This window comes from Diceros bicornis, chromosome 26, assembly GCF_020826845.1.
Source record: "Diceros bicornis minor isolate mBicDic1 chromosome 26, mDicBic1.mat.cur, whole genome shotgun sequence".
Classification (NCBI taxonomy): domain Eukaryota; kingdom Metazoa; phylum Chordata; class Mammalia; order Perissodactyla; family Rhinocerotidae; genus Diceros; species Diceros bicornis.
The window spans coordinates 32197901-32221471 of record NC_080765.1 but is presented as its reverse complement, the minus strand read 5'-3'; the positions used below and the strand labels follow the sequence as shown (position 1 = coordinate 32221471).

At 46.2% G+C, this 23571-nt stretch overlaps 1 protein-coding gene across 4 annotated transcripts; it reads right to left on the bottom strand.

Annotated features, from left to right (window-relative positions):
- Positions 1 to 7888: 7888 nt before the first annotated feature.
- Positions 7889 to 22536, bottom strand: GP2 (glycoprotein 2). 4 transcript variants are annotated; one of them, XM_058570587.1, is made up of 10 exons: positions 22440 to 22536; positions 19919 to 20359; positions 18952 to 19095; positions 16614 to 16825; positions 15968 to 16116; positions 14568 to 14813; positions 13516 to 13678; positions 12526 to 12607; positions 11236 to 11280; positions 7889 to 7947 (listed from the first exon to the last, which is right to left on the bottom strand). In XM_058570587.1, the coding sequence occupies exons 1-10, from the start codon at positions 22531 to 22533 to the stop codon at positions 7889 to 7891; spliced, it is 1635 nt and encodes a 544-aa protein (XP_058426570.1). In that variant the 5' UTR covers positions 22534 to 22536. The 4 variants fall into 4 exon arrangements, with proteins under 4 accessions (XP_058426570.1, XP_058426571.1, XP_058426568.1 ...); XM_058570588.1 differs by having other exon boundaries at positions 18952 to 19062; XM_058570585.1 differs by having other exon boundaries at positions 18952 to 19062; positions 19919 to 20352; positions 22436 to 22533.
- Between the last annotated feature and the right edge of the window lie 1035 nt (positions 22537 to 23571).

Genomic DNA, 23571 nt, shown 5'->3' with positions numbered 1-23571 from the left:
ATTCTAAATCTCCAGAAACTCCAATCAAGAGAGAAAGCAATAACTTAAATCTGTATAACAGCCATGCCTCTGTTTACTGGGCTTTTCCTGGTAACCTCCCATAACTGCCGCTACCCCAACATCTTTCGTCTTTAGCTGGAAATAGTATTTAAGGTGATGGCTTTGGCCATTTCAGGGAGTTACTCAGTTTTCCTGGGTATCTTTCATGTGTACAGGAGATATACATGTTATTAAACTTCTGTTTGTTTTTTTCCTGTTAATCTGTTTTTTTTTTTTATTACAGAAGGAGGGTGGGTCTCAGCCTCTACCTAGAAGAGTAGAGGTAAAACTATTTTTCCTTCCCTATAGCTGTTATATGCATTAAGTTCTGGACTTAGTCTCCTAAGCTTTTGTCAACAAATAAGAGGTATAAACTGCAAGAGAAGCAAAAAGTTTGTTTGGGGGGTCTCAGGAATTGCAATTTAGGAGACACAGATTCGAGCAGAAACTCAAACATTCTCCAATTACAGGAGAAGGGCTCAGGGATTTTATGGGGAAAAGGGAGGAAGCTGAGGCAAGTTGTATTAAGGCAGAGTTCATTGGTGCTAGAAGAGGTAAGGCCAGGTTTGTACTTCATTGACTGGTTAGTGGTTCAGACATCAGCAAATTCCAGTTTTATCAGTCCTTAGGAACACGACACTCTTGTCCTTACCAATTTCTTGGAATGTTGGCAGTTGGTCCAATTTGGAAGATAAAGAAAATAAGATGTCCAAGGCAATTCCTCTGAAATGGCTGCTTCAGCTCTATTTTAATATGGCTCCACTCATGTCATCTTTCACGCTTTTTACAGGTCTTTTTTTTTTTTTTGAGGAAGATTAGCCCTAAGCTAACATCCATTGCCAATCCTCCTCTTTTTCCTGAGGAAGGTTGGCTCTGGGCCAACATCCGTGCCCATCTGCCTCTACTTTATATGGGACATCGCCACAGCATGCCTTGACAAGTGGTGTGTCAGTCTGCGCCCAGGATCCAAATGCGCATACCCCGGGCCACTGAAGCAGAATGCTTGAAATTAACTGCTACGCCACTGGGCCAGCCCCTATTTTTTTTTTTTTGTGTGTGTGTGTGTGTTTTCCCCATGCTGTTAAGTAGCGTAGGGGAGGAAGAACTATTCCTCTACCCTCTAGGTTCTTCTAGCTGGTCTGAGAATTAAATTGACATGAGACAGAATAACACGAGAAAATCAAACAAAGTTTAATAACATGTATACATGGGAGAAACCCAGGAAAACTGAGTAACTAACCAAAATGGATGAAGCCTCCACCTTAAATACCATCTTTAGCAAAAGACAAAGGAGGACATTGGGGATAGTGGTTTGGGACTTCAAAGGAGAGTGTAACGACCCTCCAGGACCAGTTCTTATCAACAGAGTGATTAAGAATTGTCTTTCAGAAAATTTGCAAAGTCACATAGCCAGAGCATGTGCAGAAGCAGAAATCTTGACCTGAAATGGCCGCAGAACCAAAGACTCTCCTCCTTACGGAACCAAAGGACCAGGACATGACTGGAACTTAAAAGTCAGACTCTTATCAAAAGCAAGGGGTCCGTTGTTCAGCAAGATCTGGTGTTAAAATTCCTTCCCCACCCTACCATAAATGTTTAGAACCTCATCATAAATGTTTGTTTAGAACCCTACCATAAATGTCTAGAACCTTACCATAAATGCTTGAAGCCCACCAATCAAAACCTGTCCTGCCAGCATTTCCGTGTGCCAGCCTATTCTCCCTAACCTCTTAAATTTCACCCCAAATCCTGAATTGGAGAGACAGCTCTGAGGGCACACGCCCCCTGTTTCCCTGCAGATCAATCTCACAGAATAAAGCTGATTTCTATTCCCAAAAGCCGGTGCTGTAATTAATTGGCTTTTTGTTTTATGTGCATGGGGCAAGAGAACCCCAATTTTGTGCAGTAACAGGAGGAAGGCAATTTATACGGAGATGGAAAAGCAAATGTGTGATAAACACATGCTGACCATGCCTTGTAAAGACAATGAGAGACGGAGGACTTTGATCAAATGGCCCTTGCTAGGTTCCTCTCTGTCTATAACATCTAGTTTATATTACACTATAGTTATGATGATAGCTCCTTCCTGGAACAGGCCTTCTATCTTAAATTCTTTTAGGCAGTTAGGGGAAAGGTCAAAGTTTCTTTCTGAATCTTTTGTTTTTAAAAATAATCAAACCAAAGACATACTTTGGGGTGACAAATTCTGATCTCTCACAGTAGTAATCACTCTTCAGCTCTCTCAATTTGCTCTCTACCAATAACCACCCTATTAGTCCCATTAGAGCCCTCCTTAATGAAAAAAAAGCACTTAAATTTCCAATCAGCCTCCCCTGAAGCCACAGAAGATGGGAACTAAGGAGAAGGAAAGTGATCCTTTGCAAGATCAGCTGACCTTGGGTGGGAGTGAGCGTCTGGGATGGAGCCCAGAATTCCTGTTTCACATTCTGATTTGGCTCTTTCACCATAATTATCCCAGAGAGAAAGTCTCCTTTATTTCCGATATTCAGCTGTTTGTTTCCCTCCTGGTAGATGACAGCACGGTTTAGGAAGTAAAGGAATAAGGAGAAAGGGTGCAGCTTGTGTCTTCCTTTATGCAGCCAATAATGTTTGAATATGGCAAAGCCCCTGTCCCTAAGGAACTAACAGTCTAGGGTGGAGGTTGGCAGAAAGATGTAAAAATAGATCATTTCAGATGCAGATGATGTATGCGATTATAAGTTTCTGTAGAGAAGGGGTCACGAAGAGGAGTGATCAGCTCTAGACAGGATAGGAGGGTCTGGATAGCTTCACAGGAGAAATGACCCTGAAGCCAATTAGGGTCTGCATCCCCAGAGGGGGAAGGGCTTCCAGGTAGCAAAGACAGCACAGGCAAAGGCAGAACAGGGCAAAATGGAACACGTCAGGGAGCTGTGGGAAATTCAGAGCTGCTGGAACGTGGGCTATGAAGGGGAAAAGTATAAGATCTAAGGCTGAAGAGACAAGCAGGGCTCGGATGGTGGAGGACTTACTCTGCCAGCTAGCAGGCCAACCTCATCCCAGAGAAAGTAAAGAGCTGCTGGAAGGATTTCAAGAGAGAAGTGAGTTTGCTTTAAAGGCTCTTGAACTGCGGAGTAGAGAATGGATCGGGAGGCACGAGACTGGAGAAAGACCAGATGGGAAGCTACTCTAGGGGTCCAGGTAAGAGAGGACAGTAGTTTAGAGAAGATCAGGGTCAGTGGGGTCAAACAAAACAAAAGTGGATGTATTTAGTAGAGTTTTAGAAGGGAGAATCTACTATGATGAGGAAGGAAAATAAAAGGGTGATTTCCAGCCCTTTATAGGAGAAAGAGGTTGGAGAAGAAGGAGAGGGTAAGGAGAGATTATGCAGTGATTTAGGTTAGGTGGAACTTATCCTCTGGGGTCCCCATTCCAAAGTTCCTTCAGGTGACCAGCTTTTAGGAGACCTCCTTTCTCCCTGGCCCCTCATACCCAGTTGGTTACAACACATCTTATAGGATGCCATATAGGATTAAGAATGGACATGCCACTTCTCTTTTCTGGACCTCAGTTTCCATCTGGAAAATGAAGGGGCCAAGCTCCCCGGAACAGACAGAATCCTTCCCTCTTCTCCCAGGCTGAGCTCAGTTCTCCCTTCTCCACATCTTACAGCAGTGTCTGTCTCAGTCTTACACTGTTTGGCTTTGGCTGCCTGGAATTTGCATGCCCTGCTTTCTCAAGTAGATGCTAAGCTTCCGGAGCGCAGGGCTGCCCTATCCTCTTTGCATCTTGCTGTTTCTAGGTGCTCCCTCAGTATAGAGATGTCAATTTTCCTGAATGCAGGTCAGGCTCCTTCTCACAGTCTCCATCATCCTTCTACTCCAGAACTTCCAGATGCTGGGCACAGAGCCCATTTGCAATGTGCCCCCTGGGTTGGACTTCCTGCCCCAGTGCTTAGCTGGGCAGGACTGGGGGTTGGAGGAGCAGAAAGCTAATGGGAGAGGACGCATGGCTGGAGTCCTGGCCTTTAGGAGTTGGATCTTGTAGGTATGTATGCATATGTTTGTGTATCTATGAGTGTGAGTGCGTGTGTGTGTGTGTAGCATAGGATGTGAATGTCCCTGTGTGTTTTTCTGTACTAAGGTATATGTGTCTGCATCTAAATGACCATGCATAAATCAGTGTGCATCTTAGCATCTGTGTGTCCATGAACATCAATACCTGTGTATGTGTGAGGGCCTCTGTGTTGGCAAATGAGTATGTATGTCCACATGTGAGTGTCAGTGCGATGTATATGTTCCCATGTGCCCGTATGCGAGCGGATACACGTATGTATGGTGGTACATGTGTGAATACATGAGTGCCTCTGTGTGTATGCATGTGTGTGTACTTTATGTATAAACAGAGGCGGAACACAGTGTCTAGTTAAGAGCCTATGCCCCAAACTCAGGCCACCAGGGTTCAAGCCCTGAATTTAGCATTTAAAAGCTATAGGCCCTTGGGTGAGTAATTACCTTCTTTAAGCTTTGGTTTACTCATCTTTAAACTGGAGATCATAATAGTACCCACCTTCAATGTCTAATGTGAGGCTGGAATGATACAATGCCCATAATGCACTTAGAACAATGCCTGGTGCATAGGACATGTTAAAAACGTTGGCTGTTACTAAGTTATTCATGGCAATGAATCCATAAGTGACCAGGCTTGAGGGCGCAGGTGAGGATCTCTGCCTGTGGGAATGTGTCTTTGGGCACGTGAGGTTGATATGTATATGTTAGAATGTGTGTATTTGTGTGGGTGTACGAGTCCTGTGTGTGAGGGTCAGTGGGTATGTGTGTTTGAGTGTGATCTGCCTGTGAGTGTCCTGGTATGTGTTTGTGTTCCACCAGGTTTGAACCTCTAAGGCCAGGGACTGTGTTTCATCCATTATTTTATTTTTATTTAATTATTTTTTTGCTGGTAAAGATTCTCCCTGAGCTAACATCTGTTGCCAATCTACCTCTCTCTCTTTTTTTTCCCTCCCCAAAGCCCCAGTACATAGCTGTATATTCTAGTTGTAAGTCCTTCTAGTTCTTCTATGTGAGCCACCGCCACAGCATGGCTTCTGACAGACGAGTGGTGTGGTTCTGCACCCAGGAACTGAACCCAGGCTGCCGAAGCGGAGCATGCCAATCTTTAACCACTAGGCCATCAGGGCTGGCTCATCATTCATTATTTTACCCAGGCCCTTGGACCTGGGACATAACAGTTTCTCAGCAGATTAGTGTTGACCAAGTAAATGAAGCAGACTGGACATTCAGATGTTCTGACTCACATAGCATGTCCATTTGTAGAAAACAAGAAGCTATGACTATCTAGCTAGATGATAGATATATAGATAGAGAGATGGAGAGAGAGAGAGAGAATAGGAGATAGATTAGATAGATAGATAGATGATAGATAGATAGGTCGATAGATAGGTAGGTAGGTAGGTAGATAGATAGATAGATAGATAGATAGATAGATAGGCAATTAGACAGACAGACAGCCAAGGTTGGCTCTAGTTAAGTAGAAGCACATGTATTTGACACTGGAAGATATATTAGAGATCATATGTCCCAGAGATTTCCAAAACTTTGCCCTTGGTAACCCAAGGCAAAGTGGGTTGTCACTTTAACCTACTTAAAGTGGGTTATCATGGAGTTTTCTTTGAGGGTGTAAGGAGGAGAGAATCACAGAATAGGAGAGCTAGCCCCCCTACCTGACACCAAAAGTCTATTTGCTTTTAATCTCTACATATTGGATGTCATGTAGAATTGTATTTAAAGAAAGTGCTCCACTACAAATGTTTGAGAATCTTCATTCCCCCCCACCCCCTTGATTCTACAGGAGAGAAGCTGAGCCTCAGGGAAGGGAAAGGGTTAGGACTCCTGACTGCTCCTTCAGGTCCATTCCTAGCACATCACCTCCCTTGGAATGTAGTAGGTCTGAATCCTCTAACTTAATGGGAAACAGGAAGCAATTCCTCCCAGGTACCTCTCTTTTAAAGAAGCCACTATCATAGTGGCCTTTTGGGGTGTCTGTCCAAGAAACACCCCCAATTTGTTCGAGACTTGCCCCTTCAGGTAGGCCCATTGGCTGTGTTTGTGCTAGATGAGCCCCCTCACCAGGAGCAGCACTTGGACCCGAGCAGGGATATCAAACCCCCCTGGTGCGGTTTGGATGTGAGATTCCAAGACGCCAGCCCTTCTCTTTGGTCCCTAAATTAGGAAGTGACATGAGGCTGCAATGCCCATATATATATTTTTATTGCGGTAACATTGTTTATAATATTATATAAATTTCAGGTGTACATCATTATATTTCGATTTCTTCATACATTACATCATGTTCACCACCCAAAACCTGATGACAACCCATCACCACATACATGTTCCTAATCACCCCTTTCACCCCCCTCCCTCCCCCCTTCCCCTCTGGTAACCACCAATCCAATCTCTGTCTCCAGGTGATTGTTTGTTGTTGTTTTTATCTTCTACTTATGAGTGAGATCATACAGTATTTGACTTTCTCCCTCTGACTTATTTCGCTTAGCATAATACTCTCAAGGTCCCATATTTAATCAAGGGATGATGACTGAACAGGAAAAGAAGCTAGTTTCAAAGAGAGGGGGAAAATGAAGGAGAGACACAAAGATGAGCAGATATAAAGGCTGTGTGGTTTCAGGACGAGTGACAGACGGAAAGACAGACAAACCTTGGTTTCTGGTGGTTTTTCTCCTGTAGCCAGGTTATATCTTCTGTTCTTCGACTTTGTGCTCCTACATTCTTATAACTAATTCCCCTTTTGCCTGAGTTAATCGGAGAGGGTTTCTGTTTCTTGCAACAACATCATCTCTAAATAAGGCAGCACATTGGAAATTCTACTTCTGGTGGATAAACAGGCTCCACCCCCATGGCCTGGCCCTGATCCTGTCATTTTCCCTGAGGCCACTTTGGAGGGGCCTCATGTACAGCTGTGGGAAGGGGAAGCATTCTCTATTTGTGGCATCTTTGTGGAGTGCTTTGTGAGGGTCCATTAAAGGGTTCCAGCAAGGGACTTCACCCATCTCCCAGGCTGTGCTGGTACCTCTCCATGGCAGGATTGATGCATCATTTTCTTCTGGGACTCCCTGCCTTACCCTTCAGAGCAAACACACCGCTATTTACAGCTGGAGGTGTGCTCTGGGGTGACAGCGTCTCTGCACCCAAATCAAGCACTTCCTCCAGCATCCAGGTCCCGGGGTAGGGGTTTGTCTGCGGTGTCATGGGGAACAGGGGAACAATGGAGACCACTCTTCCCTGGAGCAGGGTCTCTGAAAGTGGCCCCTTTAAAACACCATCCCATGGCGATTGTTGAGACCATGATGGAGCTACATCAGAGGAAGCCAGGTGAAAGCAAGAGTCAGTCTGTTCAATTAATCAGCAGTCAGAACACAGGGTGCTTGGGAAGGAGCCATGGGAGGAGCCTCTTTTAGGAGTTCATCCCCCTCCCCTTACCCCCAGTGACATGGCCCCTCTTCTCTGGAGTTACAAACACACGCTACACTTCTGGTAAAGGCTGGAGCCATGGAGCCACCTAGCAAATTTGCCTTCAAGATCCTGCTAATGAATGAGGAAGTGGGCTGGGCCAGGCTGACAGGGTCCCCACCATGAGAAACAGAGAAACACAAAGGCGCTGAAAGTGTTAGACAAGGGAAACCTCTTCCCTTTCCCTAGACCTCTCCTGGCCTCTGTTAGCACCAAGATTGTCTATGCGATTTGGAGAGAGAACCAGCAGAGCCGAAGTGTGGCTGGAAACCATCGCCAGAGGGAAGAACACGAGCTTCAAGGCCAGATGCCTGGCTGCTCTCTCAGAACAGCCCAGCCAGGAGGACAGGCAGGAGAACCACGGGCCAGGCCACCAGGAACCCTGAAATGCAAGAGATGACTGTCGAGTGTTGGGCTTTGGAACTTAGCAGCCAAAGTGAGCTGGCCTCCCCATCTTCTGCCTTACAAAGGCAGAGTATCCTTAATATCTGGTTGGGTGATAGCCCCTGGGAGGCAGCAAAGGGGTAGTGTGGTAGAGGCAGTGCTGTCTAATCATGAAACTCTTTTTCATGTTCTTCTGGGCACACTGGGGGTACTTTTCCCCAGCCTTCTTTGCAGGTAGGTGAGACATGTGGCTGAATCTAGCCAGTGGAATTGGACAGACGTCATATATGCCATTTCTAGGCCTGGGCCTTAAAACCCCCTACATGATTCTCCATGCTCTCGCATCCACCATCTAGGGACCAGATGCAGAGGATCCAGGAGAAGACTTGCAGGGGATAGTGGAGATGCCAGAAGTTACCAGAAGGTCAGAGCCTGAGTTCCTAATGACTGCAAGGCACAGAACTGTATCCTCCAATGATTTAGTGCGAAAGAAAGGATTGTGTAAAGGCACAGAAAGTTGGGGACTGTTTGTCACAGCAGCTAGCATTACTTTCTTTGACTAATACAGAAGAGCCAGAAAGACACAGAGGTTAAAAAACACTGCCTGTGAGGCCTGACTACTTAGCTCAGAATCCCAGTTCTCCAACTAGCTGTGCAGGCCTATGCAAGTTACTGAACCTCTCTGTGCCTGAGTTTCCCTGTATGCAAAATAGAAATATTACTAGCAGCTATTACCTCACGGGATTTTTATAAGGCTTAAGTGAGTAAATTCATATCAAGCATTTAGAACAGTGCCTGGCCCATGGTAAACACCATATAAGTGTTGGTTTTGAAAATTAGACTCTAAGATCTGGGAGGGTTGGGATCCTATCTCTTCTGCACATTACTCTGTACTCAGTGTTAGTTGAGGACACGGGTCCTGGATCATAGTTACCTTGTATTGGGGGGCCTGGGAGAGGTATGTGCACCCCCTCCCACCATACTACCAGATTATAACATCTCCACATCCCCCAAGTTTCAAAGTAACTTGCTAATGTCCTAGAAGGGGGAGAGAGAAGAATATCATAATTTTCAGCAACATATTAGTGTATGACAACCAATTTATAATTATACAACATAGGTTGATGTTCAATTAATTCTAAAACGTCCGACATGAAAATCATAAGTCCCCTCTTGTGGGGGTCTGCTACCACATCAGAGTGATTTCCTCCTCTTCCAGAAGGCTCCAGAATCCACCGCCCATCCTAGAAGTTAGTCAATTTGGCAAACTCTACTGGGAAGCCAGGCTATTCCAGGCACTGTGCTAACCTGAAGTACTGGAAGAAATAAATGAGACTTGAGGTCTCTGCTCTCAAGGTGCTTTTAGTCTGAGTTCTAACCACCCTCTCTGATGAGCACTACCTTCCTGGGCATTGTCTGATTATTAGCACTGAGCACGGAGAGGCTGTCTTAAACTTATTTGGAAACTTTTAGACTGTTATCTAGTTGGGGATTTGAGGATGGAAAGAACATTTTCACGTTTAAGTTCACCAATATAGATCATTTTAAGGGTAGTAAAATCTTAACAGCATTGCTTTCCCTTTGGGCCAAAATACATTTCTTGGATTTGTCTGCTTGTTGAACTCCAATTCATGCAACAAAACCCCATTCAGATATTATCACCTGCTGAAATTCTTTCCTGAACTTATCCAATACAGTTAATTACTCTTCTATGTGCTCCTTCTGCACTATCTACTTGCTTGTCATTTATTTGCTTATGTGCCTGTCTCGTTTTTACAATTGTTGTTCCATCTGCTTGTAGGGATTTTCCCTAATATTTGCACACCCAGCTCCTTTTCTGATTTGGTTTAAATATCACATCCTCTAAAAATTTTTCTGACCACTTATCCATGCCGATATTTATTCTTCCTTCCTCTCTTGTTAATAGAACCATCAAACCTTGGTTGGGTACATGGCCTCCCAGAATAAAGACTACATTTCCCAGCTTTCTTTGCAGCCAGGTGTGGCCATGTGACTAAACACTGGCCAATGAGATGTAAGCGGAAGTATAAGGTGTCAGCTTCCAGGAATGTTCCTTAACACTCAGTAACTTCTTCCACGTTTCCTCCATCCTGCTGCCTATATATGAAGATTGGGGCTCCAGCTGCCAGCTTGGATCATGAAGATGATGGCCACACCCTAAAGATGGGGGAGGGGTGAGCTGGAAGGAGCCTGGATTCTTTTTTTTTTCGAGAACCCAATCTCAACTGATATGTGTAGCATGAGAAATTCCAGTTACAAGGTGGCAATCTAATTGCTAAAAATTTCACAAATAGTGACTTGAGAGAATGTTTCTGATGAGGGAGAATTCTCTGGCCAGTGCAATGATTCAGGCCTTTAAGTCCAGTGGAAATGGAATTGGTTAATTATTACTACACTGTAGTGATGCCCTACTGCAGAAGGATGAGAAACTGAGTTTTAATTGTTAGGGCCAAGTGAGAGAGCCACAGGGTCTCCTTGGTAGCTAGGTTGTAAGAAGCCCTTATCTTCTGCAATAGGAGAGTGGATACAGCCGAGGAACAAATTCAGGATCTGATAAAATTGCCAAGTTTAAAAGACGGTTGAATGCTCTGTCAAGGCAAGTCTGCTACAATGTCAGAACCGTGGTTGGAAAAACCTGGGGACTGTGAAACATGGGATGGGGACATCTGAGTAGATGCTCCTAAGGATTGTGATTCTTCAGATAGCCCTGAACCCATGCCTTCATAGCTTACCTCTCTTTATTAGGGGCTAGCTTCCCCCAAGCACGAAGAGAGCCTGGATTCTTGATGACTTCATGGTGCCGCCCTACTAGCCCTGGATTCTTGCCTCCGGACTTCATTTATGTATGAGAGAAATAAACTTCTATCTTTTCAAGGCATTATTACCCATGCCAGTAACTTTCTATCATATCATTCTCTTTTCTTTCTAAATTACCTTGTTAACTATTTATTGTCTATTTCCCAACTGGAACATAAGCTCCATGAGGGCAGGCACCTGGCCTGTCTTATTCACCATTATAGCTTCAGTGCCTAGAACAATGCCTGGCACACAGCAGGCGCTCAATAAATATTTGTTGTTAAATGGCTGGCTCCCTTGCTGGACTGAGAGCATCTCAAGAGCCCGTCTTGGGTCTGATTCATTTCAGTGTCCACAGTTCCCAGCCCCGGGCACATAGAAGGGGCTGAATGAATGTGCACCGACTTGAAAAGAGGAAGGAGAGAGTTGGGAGAGAGGGCTGTGGGAAAGGCAGGAGAAAATGACCCACCTGCAGTGCTGGGGGCTCCGTTCATGACACCCAGAGACGAGGCACCTGGACACAAGAGCAGAAGGTGAGAGTTTCCTCAGTCATTCTCCCGTGACTGTGGCACTGTGGTCGCAGCCCCTCCAAGTTCTCCTGGACCTCATCATCACAGCCATTGACAACCCACAGTGTGGAGGCATCTATTGTTTGGCAGGTACCTCTCTAAACACATTTCATGCATTTGAAACTTAATACTCTTAACAGATTTGTGAAGAAAGCATTCTCATCCCCATTTGACAGATGAGAAGACTGAGGCTCAGCCATGTGAAGGGACTTGCCAAGTTGACCTTGCTAGCAAGTAGCAGAGTGGGGATTAGAATCCCAGTCTATCTGATTCCAGAGTGGAAGTTCCTAACCCCCCAGCTACTCTGTGACAACACATGAGGCTTCAAGTTGAAGGCTCAGTAAAGAGACAGGACAACTCAGGGCAGAGCTTTCTTTACAAGACAGCCTCAGTTTACTCATCTGGAGAATGGAAGTGATAATTGTGCTTACCTCCTTAGGCTGGTGTGAGCATTCCATGTGACAATGCATATAAATGTGTTTGGCACAGCACCAGGAACAAAGTGTTATTATTATTATTATTATGACTACTACTATTATTAACATTACTGCATTCTATTTGCTCTAAGACAGAAAAAATGCTTTTATTCTTTTGAGTTTCTTGGCTCCTCCATTCTGGTGGGATAAAAGCCATGACAGTACTGCTAACCCATGGGGAGGATGGATGACAATTTGAGGAGCAGTTGGAAAGCTTCCCCTCTATCATGCTCCAGAATACTGTAACTGGATTTTGAAAAACACGGTCAATCACCAGAACAATGTTGGGCTAGGACTCAGACATCACTCAGAAGGGACTGAGTTATGAGGACCTGCCAGGAGGAATAAGGAAAAGACACACGCTATTGAATCAGATCGAGCTGGGTCCAAGTCTGACGCCAGCTGCTCAAGAGCCAGGTGACCTTGCGTGAGTCGCTTAATCTCTCTGGGCTTCAGCTCCCACCTGTCAAATGGATGAAGTCAGGAGGATTGAGTGAGTTGATGGATACTGAGAGCTTAGCCTGGTCTTTCTCATATGGCATAAAAATACTATTATTATTACCCAAAGCACCTCATGGAAAGATAGATTCACTGGTGGAGGCTACACTGAGGAGGCAGAAGAGGCTGTAGGTTGTTAGGTTGGCGACCCCAGGCCACTGACTGGGGTCAGTGGTACTCGGCCGCTGACCTTGTCACCAGGACTTGGCCACTTACCTTTCCGAGTGATGGGTCCCAAATCTAGAACCCGGGCTGGGTTGATAACTACTTCACTGCGGAGTCGATTTCCTGAGCAAGACTGTGGGGAGGGGGAATTCTCATTATATCAAAATTTAAAGGCACAGTTCTATCCAGACTGTTCCTACAACGGGCAGCTCTGGCCCAAGAATGGGGCTGCACCCCGTATGGCCCTAATTGATGCTGTGGTTTTCTCAGTCTAGAGAATTCTCACTGTCATGTCAAACCTGGGTTTGAATCTCATCTCCACTCTCTTTTAGCTGTTTAATTTGGGACAAATGACTTCACCTCTCTACTATTATTAAATAGCCTTTCTAGTTGTGATGGTTAAATGCAACACACAGACACATAGTAAGCACTTAGTGAGTGCTAGTTATTAGCAGGCAGTGACAAGTAGGGGCTAAGAGCATGGACATGGAGTCACATGGCAGCTGATACTTTCTAGCTGTGTGGTCCTTGGGCAAGCGACCTCTCTGAGCCTCAGTTTCCTCATCTATACAGCTGGGCGGATGAAAGAATCTACTTAAAGGGTTGTTGTGAGAATTAAATTAGATAAGGCATATGAAAGTTTTAGTACAGTTCTTGACCCAGAGTAAGCGCTAAACAAGTCAACTATTATTATAATCACTTAAAATATGTCTTGTGCCAAAGAAATCTAGTAGACAGGCTCCTTCAACTGATCTGCCTCCTAGGGACACAATAATTGCTTACACTTAGGCTTTTAGGAGGCTTAAAGTCCATCCATTCATCCTTCTTCCTTCCCTCTCTTCCTCCCTTTCTCCCTTCCTTCCTCCCATCCATTCTTCTTTCGATACCTTCCTTCCTCCCTTCTCCCTACTCCCTCCCCTCCCTCCTTCCCTCCCTTCCTTCTTCTTTCCATCCTTCCATAATTCCAATAAATATATATGGAGAACCTATCAGGTACCAAGCCACCAGGCTCTGAATAGTCCAGTCCAAAGCGATACTCACCGGTATGCACTGTTCATTAAGGGAATCACAGAGATGAACCTCACAATGCAGGTAAACTAGGTCATAATTTCCAGCAAACATGAACATCTGAACAGAGAACCGGCTTTCCGAGGATACCCCATTCTCCTCCACGTAGATAGTGGAATCTTGTTGATTTGGGCAGCTGGGAGGGTGGCAGGGGCAAGGGTCTGATTCTAGAACAGCTCAAGGGGCCCGAGGCCCTTGGCTGCATGTTTAATCTGTGTCCAGTATAAAAACAGCATCGGAAAGAATTAGAGATCCCCCCACGTTCCCTCCATCCTGACAACATGGACTTTCTATTCCTTTAGGTTGGAATAAACCTTGGAGGTTTCCTCCAAGATGTTATCCAAGATAAGCCCACGTGGTTTAAGTTTTTTGGGGGTCCAGCCTATGGAGTCAGACAGACTGGTTTCAAATTCCAGCTGACCTACTTTCTAGCTAAGTGACCACAAACAGATTACTTAACCTTACTGAGCCTCACTGTCCTTATCTGTAGAGTGGAGACAGGAAAATGCACTTCCTAGGGTTGAGGAGAGCATGTATTATCCATTATCCAGCTAAACTCAATGATCAATACTAGCTGGTGTTAGTACTATGGTTTGAGTCATGATCTATAGATATGCATTTTCCCTTTGTTTTTGCCAGTTAATGATATTCAATAACATTTTGTCCTGTAACGGTTGTCAAGCCACTTTCATGTTGATCAGTGTTAACATCTGTATAACAGTCCTTCATTATCTAATAGACCCCCTCTTTTTTTAACTATGAAGCTATTGCCAAAGTTATAAAGAATACTGAAATGAAAAATAATTGGCATTTCTTTATCCTGCCCACCTTCTTTGTATTAATGCTTTAGGGTAAAATTTTAGGAATAATATTCCTGAGTCAAGGGATATGGTCATGATATGTAATACCAAATTATTTTCCAAAAGAGGTAAGCCAACTTACACAACTTCTAGGCAGAGATGAGGTGATCTGTTTCCCCCTAAACCTCATTTAGGCCAAAAGATAACCCCAGAGTTGTCTGATACCTGTTTCTGATGATGAAATATTTCACAGGGTCAGTCTTGTCTTCGGTGGGTGTGGCATAGCAGTTCCTCAACAGCAGGTTAAACCGGGAGGTGTCTCCTCTCTCCAAGATGGCACCCACATAGAGCATGGAATCAACGGACAGCACAACTACATCCCCTTCGTAAGGCAACGTGTAGTTCTGGTCTTGGAAGAGGGCCATCCTGACAATGAACTCTCCCTCCCCACCCACACTGATGTTCAGGGAGCTGAGAAAAGGAAAACCACAAGAGTGGAACCATCAGGTTTTGACCAGTGAGAACAAAATAAATTGAGCCCGCCCCTTGTGTAAGGTCATGAAGGCTAGGACACATCTTTGATCCCTAAATGAAGTATTCAATCACTCATTTAAATTGAGCATTTACTATCTTCTAGACTCTGATGAGTCTGTCTCCAGGATTTCCACCAATCCTCCCTGCATCACAGATCTCAGGTATCTCTTTCACCCGTAGAAGAACTGGAAGTGCCCGCCTCTGTCTTCTCACCTGTAGAATGGGCTTGGGACCAGTTCTGTGGGTTCACAATTTCTAACAGCAGAATCTGCTGCTAAATCCACCCCACAATCTTCAGTGAAGCACCAATTTTAACAAGATAAATGGCTTTAATTTTTGTTTTTTATGAACCTTGGGTCCCCAACACAATACAGTCTGAAAAACATTGAACTAGGAAATTTCTAATCCTTCTAATCCTGCCATTCTGGGGGCCCAGGAGGCAATGAGGGAATGGGAAGGGCACCCTGGATTTCTGACACCCTAGAAAGTCCTCTGGCAAGTCTAGGAATGCTGAGGAATTCATTCAACAGGGCCCCATTCCAGGCACAGTGGATACAGCTAAAGCTTTTGAATTCCATCCAAATTGCTATTGGGGGTGGATTGGGGTGCTGTTTATCCAATCAAAGCTGATGTCGGCTTACATCCCATAGCTGCAGGGAAGGCTTCCTGCTCCCACCATCCCCCCAACCAAGATTAGGTCAGGGACCCTTGCTCCCTGATCCCACAGCATCCAGTGTGCTTCTCCGACATTGCATTCATCTCACTTGTAAATAATTTTTGATATAATTAGTTGTTCAATGCCTTTCTTCCTCAAGATAAATGAAATTGTCGTGTGTTTTTGTTCCTTAGCATATTTAATTAACACTGTTTCATGTTGCTGTGTTGCTTCATAATAATAATCTTTAATATCCACAAAATAGTCTATGTCTGCCTTGTTCATGCTGAACATTAATATACAATCAACAAATATTTGTGGAATGAACAATACAATGAATGGGAGCTCCTGAAGGATAGAGGTAGCATCCTGTGGACATCATAAGCTGTGCTTGAAGTCAGAGTTATAGGTCAAAGGGCAAGGGTCAGTGCCATACCTTACAACGGGATGCAGGGCAGTTTGGAGGCTGACTTTCATGTCCAGCGGGTAGGCGCATTGGAAGCTGATGTTGAGGATGGTGTCTCTGATGATGAAATCGTTGAACACAGAGAGAGTGTTTTTGTAGATGGCATGGGTTTCATTTCTCTTTGGCATGAAAACAAGACCACATATATGTTTATGTGGACAGGGGTGAAGGTGTATCTGGAACTCAGGTCTGTGTGACTCCACAGTGGATGCTCTCAACCATGCTGTCACCCTGCCTTCTGATGTCAAGAAGGCAAAATGGGCCTCTGCCCCCAGTGGCACCGGCACTTTATGGGAAGGGAGTGAGGAACCCACATCAAAAACTAGAACAATCAATTGTTGACCCTTGAGATGAGTCAGGAGCCACCACACTTGCTCCTCTGTGAGCCCCTCCCACATCATCCCTATTTTAAAAATTTATAATCACAGCTTACATTTGCTGAGTTCAAGTATCAGACCTGTTCTAAGCTCTTTACATGGACCAACATGTGTAATCTCGCATACCCCCAGAGGCCCAGAGAGGCTAAATGACTTGACCAAAGTCTTGCAGCTACTGAGACAGCCCCCAACGGCCCAACTCCCACCCTCTGGCAGCAGTCCTATAAACACCCACTCACCTCCAGAATGTTTCCACAGGCACCAGCCTTGGTAGGGCTGGTCACGGACAGCCAGTTCCTCTCCTCTCCTGGCACGATGCTGCTGCAGCTCCGGTCCTGCAGGTAGGCTCTGACCTCGTCCCCAAAACCCAGGCCTTCCAGCAGACACTTGTCCAGTGACACCTTGATCTCCCTGGCCCCACAGTCCAGCTGAGGCTGCAAACTGTGGACATCTGGAAAGTGGAGAGGGAAGCAGGTGCAGTGGATAGGAGTCTGGAAGCAGTGGGTAGAGTCCACACTCTCTACCCTTTGGAAAAGCCACCATGCCCACCAGGAGGTTGGGTAGACTAGAATGGGCCTGGGATCCAGGTGGGATTCATGCCTGGGCTTGCGGTAGGCGAGGTTGGCAAAGAAGCCCCCAGTCCAAGATTTCCAAGCAGCCTATGTGTAGGTTTGGCGAGGGCTTTCGTGTCTAGTTCCCCTTGGGGATTGGGGTCTCTGGGGAAGCAGGACTGCCCTGCATTCCAGACTAGAATCAAAGCTAGCTACACACTACTCCCACTTCTGGCTTTGTGAAGCCAGCACATCTGACCAGGTTCAGAGACATTGTATTCATTCATTCATTCATTCAACCAACATTTATTCAACAAATACTTCTCAAGTGTCCACTATCTGCCAGGCACTGTTCTGGGCACGGGGGATACAATGTTTATCAAAACTGACAAAATTTCAGCCCTTACAGAGCTAACATTCTGATAGGGGAGACAAGAAATTAAGAAAAATATCATTTCTATTGTATTCATGAATGCATTGATTCAACATACATTTACTAACCACCTGCTCCATGTGCTAGGCACATTCAACACAGAAATAAAGAAAACATAGACTTGGCCCATGAGGGTTCCTTGGTCTTGTGTAAAAACCAACATGTCAACAGTTTATTATAATGCAATATGATGAAAGTACTAACGGAACTATGTTCTAGGTGCAGAAGGAGAGCACAAGAAAGTCTATCTAAGTCTGTTGGTTAAGTCAGGGGAGGATTCATGGAGGGCTGAAACTGCATGAGGAAATAGGAGTTTTACAGGTGAATAAGCAAGTGAGGGCATCCTAGGCTAAGGGCACAGCAGAGGCAAAAGTGTGGCGACGAGAGAGAGGATGGTGTGTTTACAGGAGTGCAGAGTTCAGAGGTACAGGAACTTAGAGTGGGAGCGGTGGAGCTGTGGGAGATGGAGAAACAAGCAGAAGCCACATCATGATGGAACTGTCAGAAGCAATGGAGACCTACTGAATAGCCACCGATGGAGACATGAGGCAAGCCACCTGCTCACTCACTGCCTCACAAGGATGCCCTTGGAGCCTATCCAGGTACAAGCAGGGTGTCCTCAAAGCCCAATGTCTGATTCTGTGACAGCCCAAATCCCAGGACGCAGCCCCAACCCAGTGAGCCCCCAGTGAGCAGAGAGAGCCTCCAAGGAGAGCAGAGTTGTTCCCCTCCTGTTCCCACCTGTCATCCCCACATGGCTCCTGCCAGGCACACACAAGCACCACCTCATCCACACTCCTGCCCAGTTTTCCAAACATATACTCTTTCTTGTCCCTCTGCCTAGAACACTCTCTCTTCCACTCCACTCTCGTCTGGGAGTGTGCTCAGAGGAAGGCACGCTTGTGCCAAGGGCAAGGTCAGAGTCCTAGGAGGGAAAGAAATAATCTCAATAGGAAGCTCATCCAACCCCCATCCAGGACTTAGAACTCATCTATGGCATCCCTACCCACGGGTCTCTGCCTCTGCGTCCTTGTCCCCTGAGATGAGAAGCTCATCACCTCCAGAGCCTGCCCATTTGGACTGCTCTGATTTAATTCTCATAAAAGCCCTGTATGGTGGGTATTTTTATTATTATCTCATGCCCATTTTACAGATGAGGACATTAAGGCTCAGAAAGGGTAGGTGACTTGTCCCAGGCCCCAGAGCTACTACGTGGCAAATCCAGGACTAGCATAGGAGTCTGCTCACGTCCCTCGTATGTAGACTCTGCAGATGTTTGAATGTAGCTTCTACACTTGCAGAGTTCTCATCCTCAGTTCCTTGGTCCCTCGTGGGTCAAGCCCACCCATGCCAGAGCTGTTTCCTGAGGCCAAGGTCCAGTGGCTGATCTGGAAATTTGTTCAATCCCTGCCTTCCCATTCTTGCAAATCCACTGGCTTTGAGAACCCACATTCCCTGACCTCAGTTCCATCTCCACTGATTCTGGTCCACACCCTGTCCTGACCCTCTGAACCTCCCTCTCTGCTGCCCTGCCCACTCAGGCCAGCCCCCACCATCACTGCCCCCACTACGTGGCTCCGCCAAGCCGCTCACCAGAGTTGTTGAGGTCCTGTCTGCAGACACACTCCCAGACGCCGTCGACAGAGCTGCACTCCTCCTCTGCACGACAGGTCGTCTCACACTTGTCCTCCGCAGTGGAGGGGTCTAGAGGGTGAGGCACAGAGGCGGAGGATGAGGCTGCACAGCAGGGAGGACCCAAGGCCACCAAGGCTGACCTGTCATTCTACCAGGGCACAGTAGTCCTGCCCAAGGTTGTGCGATACTTAGTGGAAGGGTCAAGCTCCCAACTCTGATTTCCTGATTGCCAGGCCAGTGAAGTGAGAACCCAGAAGCTGCCATGTTGATGCTTACTACATGGCAGGCACTGTTCTGAGTACTTCCCACGCATCAGTTCATTCAATGCTCATGGTCACCGTATGAGACAGGGTTGCATAGTGGTTAAGCATATGGATCATGGAACTAGAGTGTCTGGGTTCAAATCCTGGCTCTACCACTTCCCAGCTTTGTGACTTTGGGAGAGCTATTAACCTCTCTGCGCCCCCACCCCTCGTCTGGAGTAATTAGATAGTATCTATCTCATGAAGCTGGTGAGAGGATTAAATGAGTTAACAGTCTAAAGTGCTTAGGATAGGAGCAGGGACATTGTAAGCATTATGCAGTAGTGGTTATTTTTGCCATTATCCGTTTTTTCAGATCAGAAAACTGAAGCTCAGAGAAATAAATTAAACTGCCCAAATGGAGCCTAAATCTGAATGAGCCTGAGTTCTTAGTATTCTGCTACACATATGGATATATCAGGAGATTTCACCCTTGAACCCGAATCTCTGGCTTTACTTGAAGTGTTGGAAGACCTGGTAACCCTGGGTGGTATTCCCACTGGGCAGTCACTGCCAGGAGCTGGGTAGAGGCTGTTCTGCTTAGTCTCCTCCTGACCTACTCACCCTCGGCATGTTACCAGGTGGCCCCACCCACGGCTGCCTCCAGGGTCTCTGCTGCTCACCTGTGCAATATCTCACGTCACAGTGGGGGGTGCCCTCCAACCGGTACACGTAGTACCCGTCCGGGCAGGCCTTTACCCCCACCTCAGTATTCCAAAGGCAGCAGTTGTCACTCCAGTGGGCGCAAGCTGTGTAGTTGACGATGCCCTCCCCGAGGGCAGGGTGGGTCCCATTCAGCCACATGGGAGCGGCCGTCTGGCATCGGTACACCGGGACACAGGTCTCTGGGATCCTCGTTCCTCCTTCTCCCACAAAGCGGTACCAGCCGCTCATGTCCCCATCACACATCTGCCCTTCTTCTGTGTTCTCTGTGCTTCGGGACGGTTCCTCCAGGAGGGTGTAATTCTGGCAGGGGTCAAAACAGAGTTGGTCCTCTGTTGTGCCTGAGGCTCCGCACTCCAAGCCCAGTCCATAGGAACTGGTGTTGGTGGAGTTCCTGTAACCTGGAAAGCAACGGTGTGCTTGGGTTTACTGTGCAAGCCGCAAGCCTACAGGACTTTTATCCTCCTCCACACTTTGTTTTGGATGTGCTAAGGACCCTAATGAGGACAAGAGGCACACAATCTCTTAATTAAATATCAGCCTTCATCACCTTGGGGTCAGAATAATAAAGAGGCCTGTGTGCGGTATTTTATAGGCATTAAGAACACCAGGGTCTCCCCCCTGCACATCGTTCACATTGAGCTTGGTGGCCCCCTCCCCTGGAGTTGTGCAGTGCTCCACTGTGCAACCATACACGGTGGTCCTGTCTGACCAATATTTGCTTTTCTCGTTATAAATCTAATATGGGCTCACTGGAAAAACCTCAAACATCATTAAAATCAAGTAGAAGTGAAAGTTGTCATAAGCCCATCCCATCCCAGAAGTAACCACAAATTTGTTCTATAGTCTTCAGACCCTTTCTATGCATGTATTTAAAATACAGGCTTTTTCAAGAATAAAAATGGGCTTAATGCTGTACAGCTTTTTTCTTCCACTTGCATTTTTTACTTAATATATCATAGATATTTTTCCATCATCAGTAGATCAGATCTAACACAAGATTTCTCAAGCTCAGCACTATTGGCATTTTGGGGCTGGACCATTCTCTGTTGTGGGGCTGTCCTGTGCACTATAGGATGTTCAGCAGCATCCCTGGCCTCATCTCGCTGGGTGCTAGCAGCACCCTCCTCCTCGAAGTTGTCTCCGGACGTTGCCAAATGTCCCCTGGAGAGCAAAATCACCCCCAGTTGAGACCCACTGGTCTAACAGGACCATTTCTGAGTGCTTGTCTCATGGTTTTGAACAGATTCAGGGACCGTGATGTGTGAAGAGGCAGAGAAGTGAAGGCAGCGGGGCCACGGGCTGGTCAGCCTGGCCTAAATCCAGCTCCGCACCTGCTGGCTGGATGACTTTGGCAGGTGCTTCAACTCGCCTGAGACTCATCTGCAAAACAACACCTGTGAGCTAGTGAGTCCCAGACTCCATCCATTCCCACGCCTCGGGTCATGATGTTTGTTGCAACTGTGTCTGCCTGTCCTATTATGTACTTAATATGTTTCTTTCAATGATTCTTTTTATAAATTCGTTTCATCCTAAGGAATAATATCTGTGATACCATAGGTATGATGTACTGGTTATATTTTTTTCATACACATGAAAGAAAAAATAGAGAGAGCCAACAAAAAATTCTGTGAGAGCTTGCCATGCACCCCCACAGTCATCTTGGGATATGCATACCCAATTTGGGGAAATAAAGCCCTCAAGGATCGTTAGAGGATTAAAGGAGATAATAGGTGTAAAATGCCAAGCACAGCACTGGAGTCCCTGGAATTCAAGCTGGTTCTCTTCCCCAGTTCTGACTTGTTGAATAGCGTGAGTGCCTGCTTGATGAACTACGTATCACATTCCTATAACACACACTAGAAGGACTTCTTAGAAAAAGAGATTTTCAAGCCTTGCTTATATATGCACTTGCTATTCTTGGATTATTTCCTGCACACGCTGTATTTTCCCAAGGGAGGCCATGAGCTGAGTCCCCCTCCACCCCGACCCCAGTCCACTCCACAGGTGACACAGACAGAAATTCTCACCTACATGTTGAGCCTGAGAACCCTTCCTACAAGCATCTAAGATGCCCAATCCATAGATCTTTGGAAGAACACAGAGAGATCACTAAATCCAGTCCTTTCCTTTTACAGATGAGCAAACTGATATAGAGGAAGGAGGAGGCGCTTGCAAAAATGAGGGCAGAGAGTGGCCAGGTGTCCCACGTCCTCATGAACCCGGCTCTCTGATCTCCCCCATATCTGGGCCTGGGAAGGTATGTGAACTGGCCCCCGTTGGTCCTTTCAGGGGGAATTTCCGATCTGGCTCTTTGAGAGATTAGGACTTGATTTCGGTTTCTCTCATTTTGTTCCCTTTGACTTCTAGTTTCTGGGTCTTTGCTTTAAACACGGATTCTGAACTGCCTTCTCTACACTTCCCTGCTCACTGTCCAGGTAGTGCGGGGCATCTGAGGTGCCGGGTGAGCAGAGCACTCACCTTGCTGCTCTGTAGATGCCAGGGTCAGAATGCAGGAGGCCAAGGCCAGCCACAGGACATAAGAGCCCGTCATCCTTTCTGTAAGCTGAGACATGCAGGTCACTCTGCAGCGTGCAGGCTCTCTATGCAGCTGGGGAAAGGGAAAGACTCAGATTCTATCAAGGCGACAGAGGTCGTGCCCGTGGGTGCAAGGGTAAGAAGACACTCACATCAGTTCAGCAGCATGATTTGGACTAAGCCCTATGCATTCCTTAGCCCATGTAAGGCTCTAAACCACCCTCCATGGAAGGTACGATTATTTTGCCCCAATTTTATAGATGAAGAAGCTGAGATTCAGAGGACATTAACCCCAGGAATATTTACTGAGCCCCTCTTATGTGCAAACACGGTGCTGGAAGTTAAATAGCTTGCTGAAGGCCCCAGGCCCATGTTCTCAGAAACTGCTAACGACTTCCTTCATGAAGGGCTGTATTGTTTAAAGCAGGCATGACTTGCAGAAAGGAGCTGGGTAACAGGAGTAGGAGATTTCCCAAGGGGACAGGATGGTGCTGTGTGCCAGTCTCAGCCTATCAATAACCAATGTTGTGGCTAGACCAGCCTTGTGGTTCTCACTGTGATTATAAGAAGCCCTTTGGCAATAAACATCAGGAAACTGGAACAAAAAAAGGCTTATTAATTACAGGACCTGGAAATTACTTGGCACACCTGGGGCCATGCAGTGAGGTCGTGGGGGGAGAGAGAGCACGCTATGGGCCTGGGGTTCTGCTTTAATTGGGGTTGGGGGGTTGCCTAGGGTTTTGCAGGCTTACTCTTTATTAGTGAATTTAAAACATGAGTGGGAATTTAAAGCATAGGGAAGAGGAAAAACAGGTAGCCAAAATGGTCAGTTATTGAAATCAACCAAGTTCTCTAAAACAAAGGCGCCTCAGTGCGGGGGAGGGGGCTGGCAACGTGTTTATCGCAGATAGTCGTCTATGAAGCAGATGCCTCTGCAGTCAAAGCTTAATTCAGGCACTTGTATTATAAAAAGAAAGAAATAAACCCAACTGTTAGAGTTTACACTACAGGTTGACAGCAGGGAAACCAGAAGTAAGCTTAGAGCTGGCCAGTACTGCAGAATGTTCTAGAAGGT

Coding starts and splice junctions, on each gene's coding strand:
- GP2 (XM_058570587.1), bottom strand. CDS start 22,533: ATGTCTCAGCTTACAGAAAGGATGACGGGCTCTTATGTCCTGTGGCTG. Junction 16,117..16,613: donor CCTGTGGAAACATTCTGGAG/GTGAGTGGGTGT, acceptor TTCATGCCAAAG/AGAAATGAAACCCATGCCAT. Junction 7,948..11,235: donor CGGAGCCCCCAGCACTGCAG/GTGGGTCATTTT, acceptor CTTGCATTTCAG/GGTTCCTGGTGGCCTGGCCC.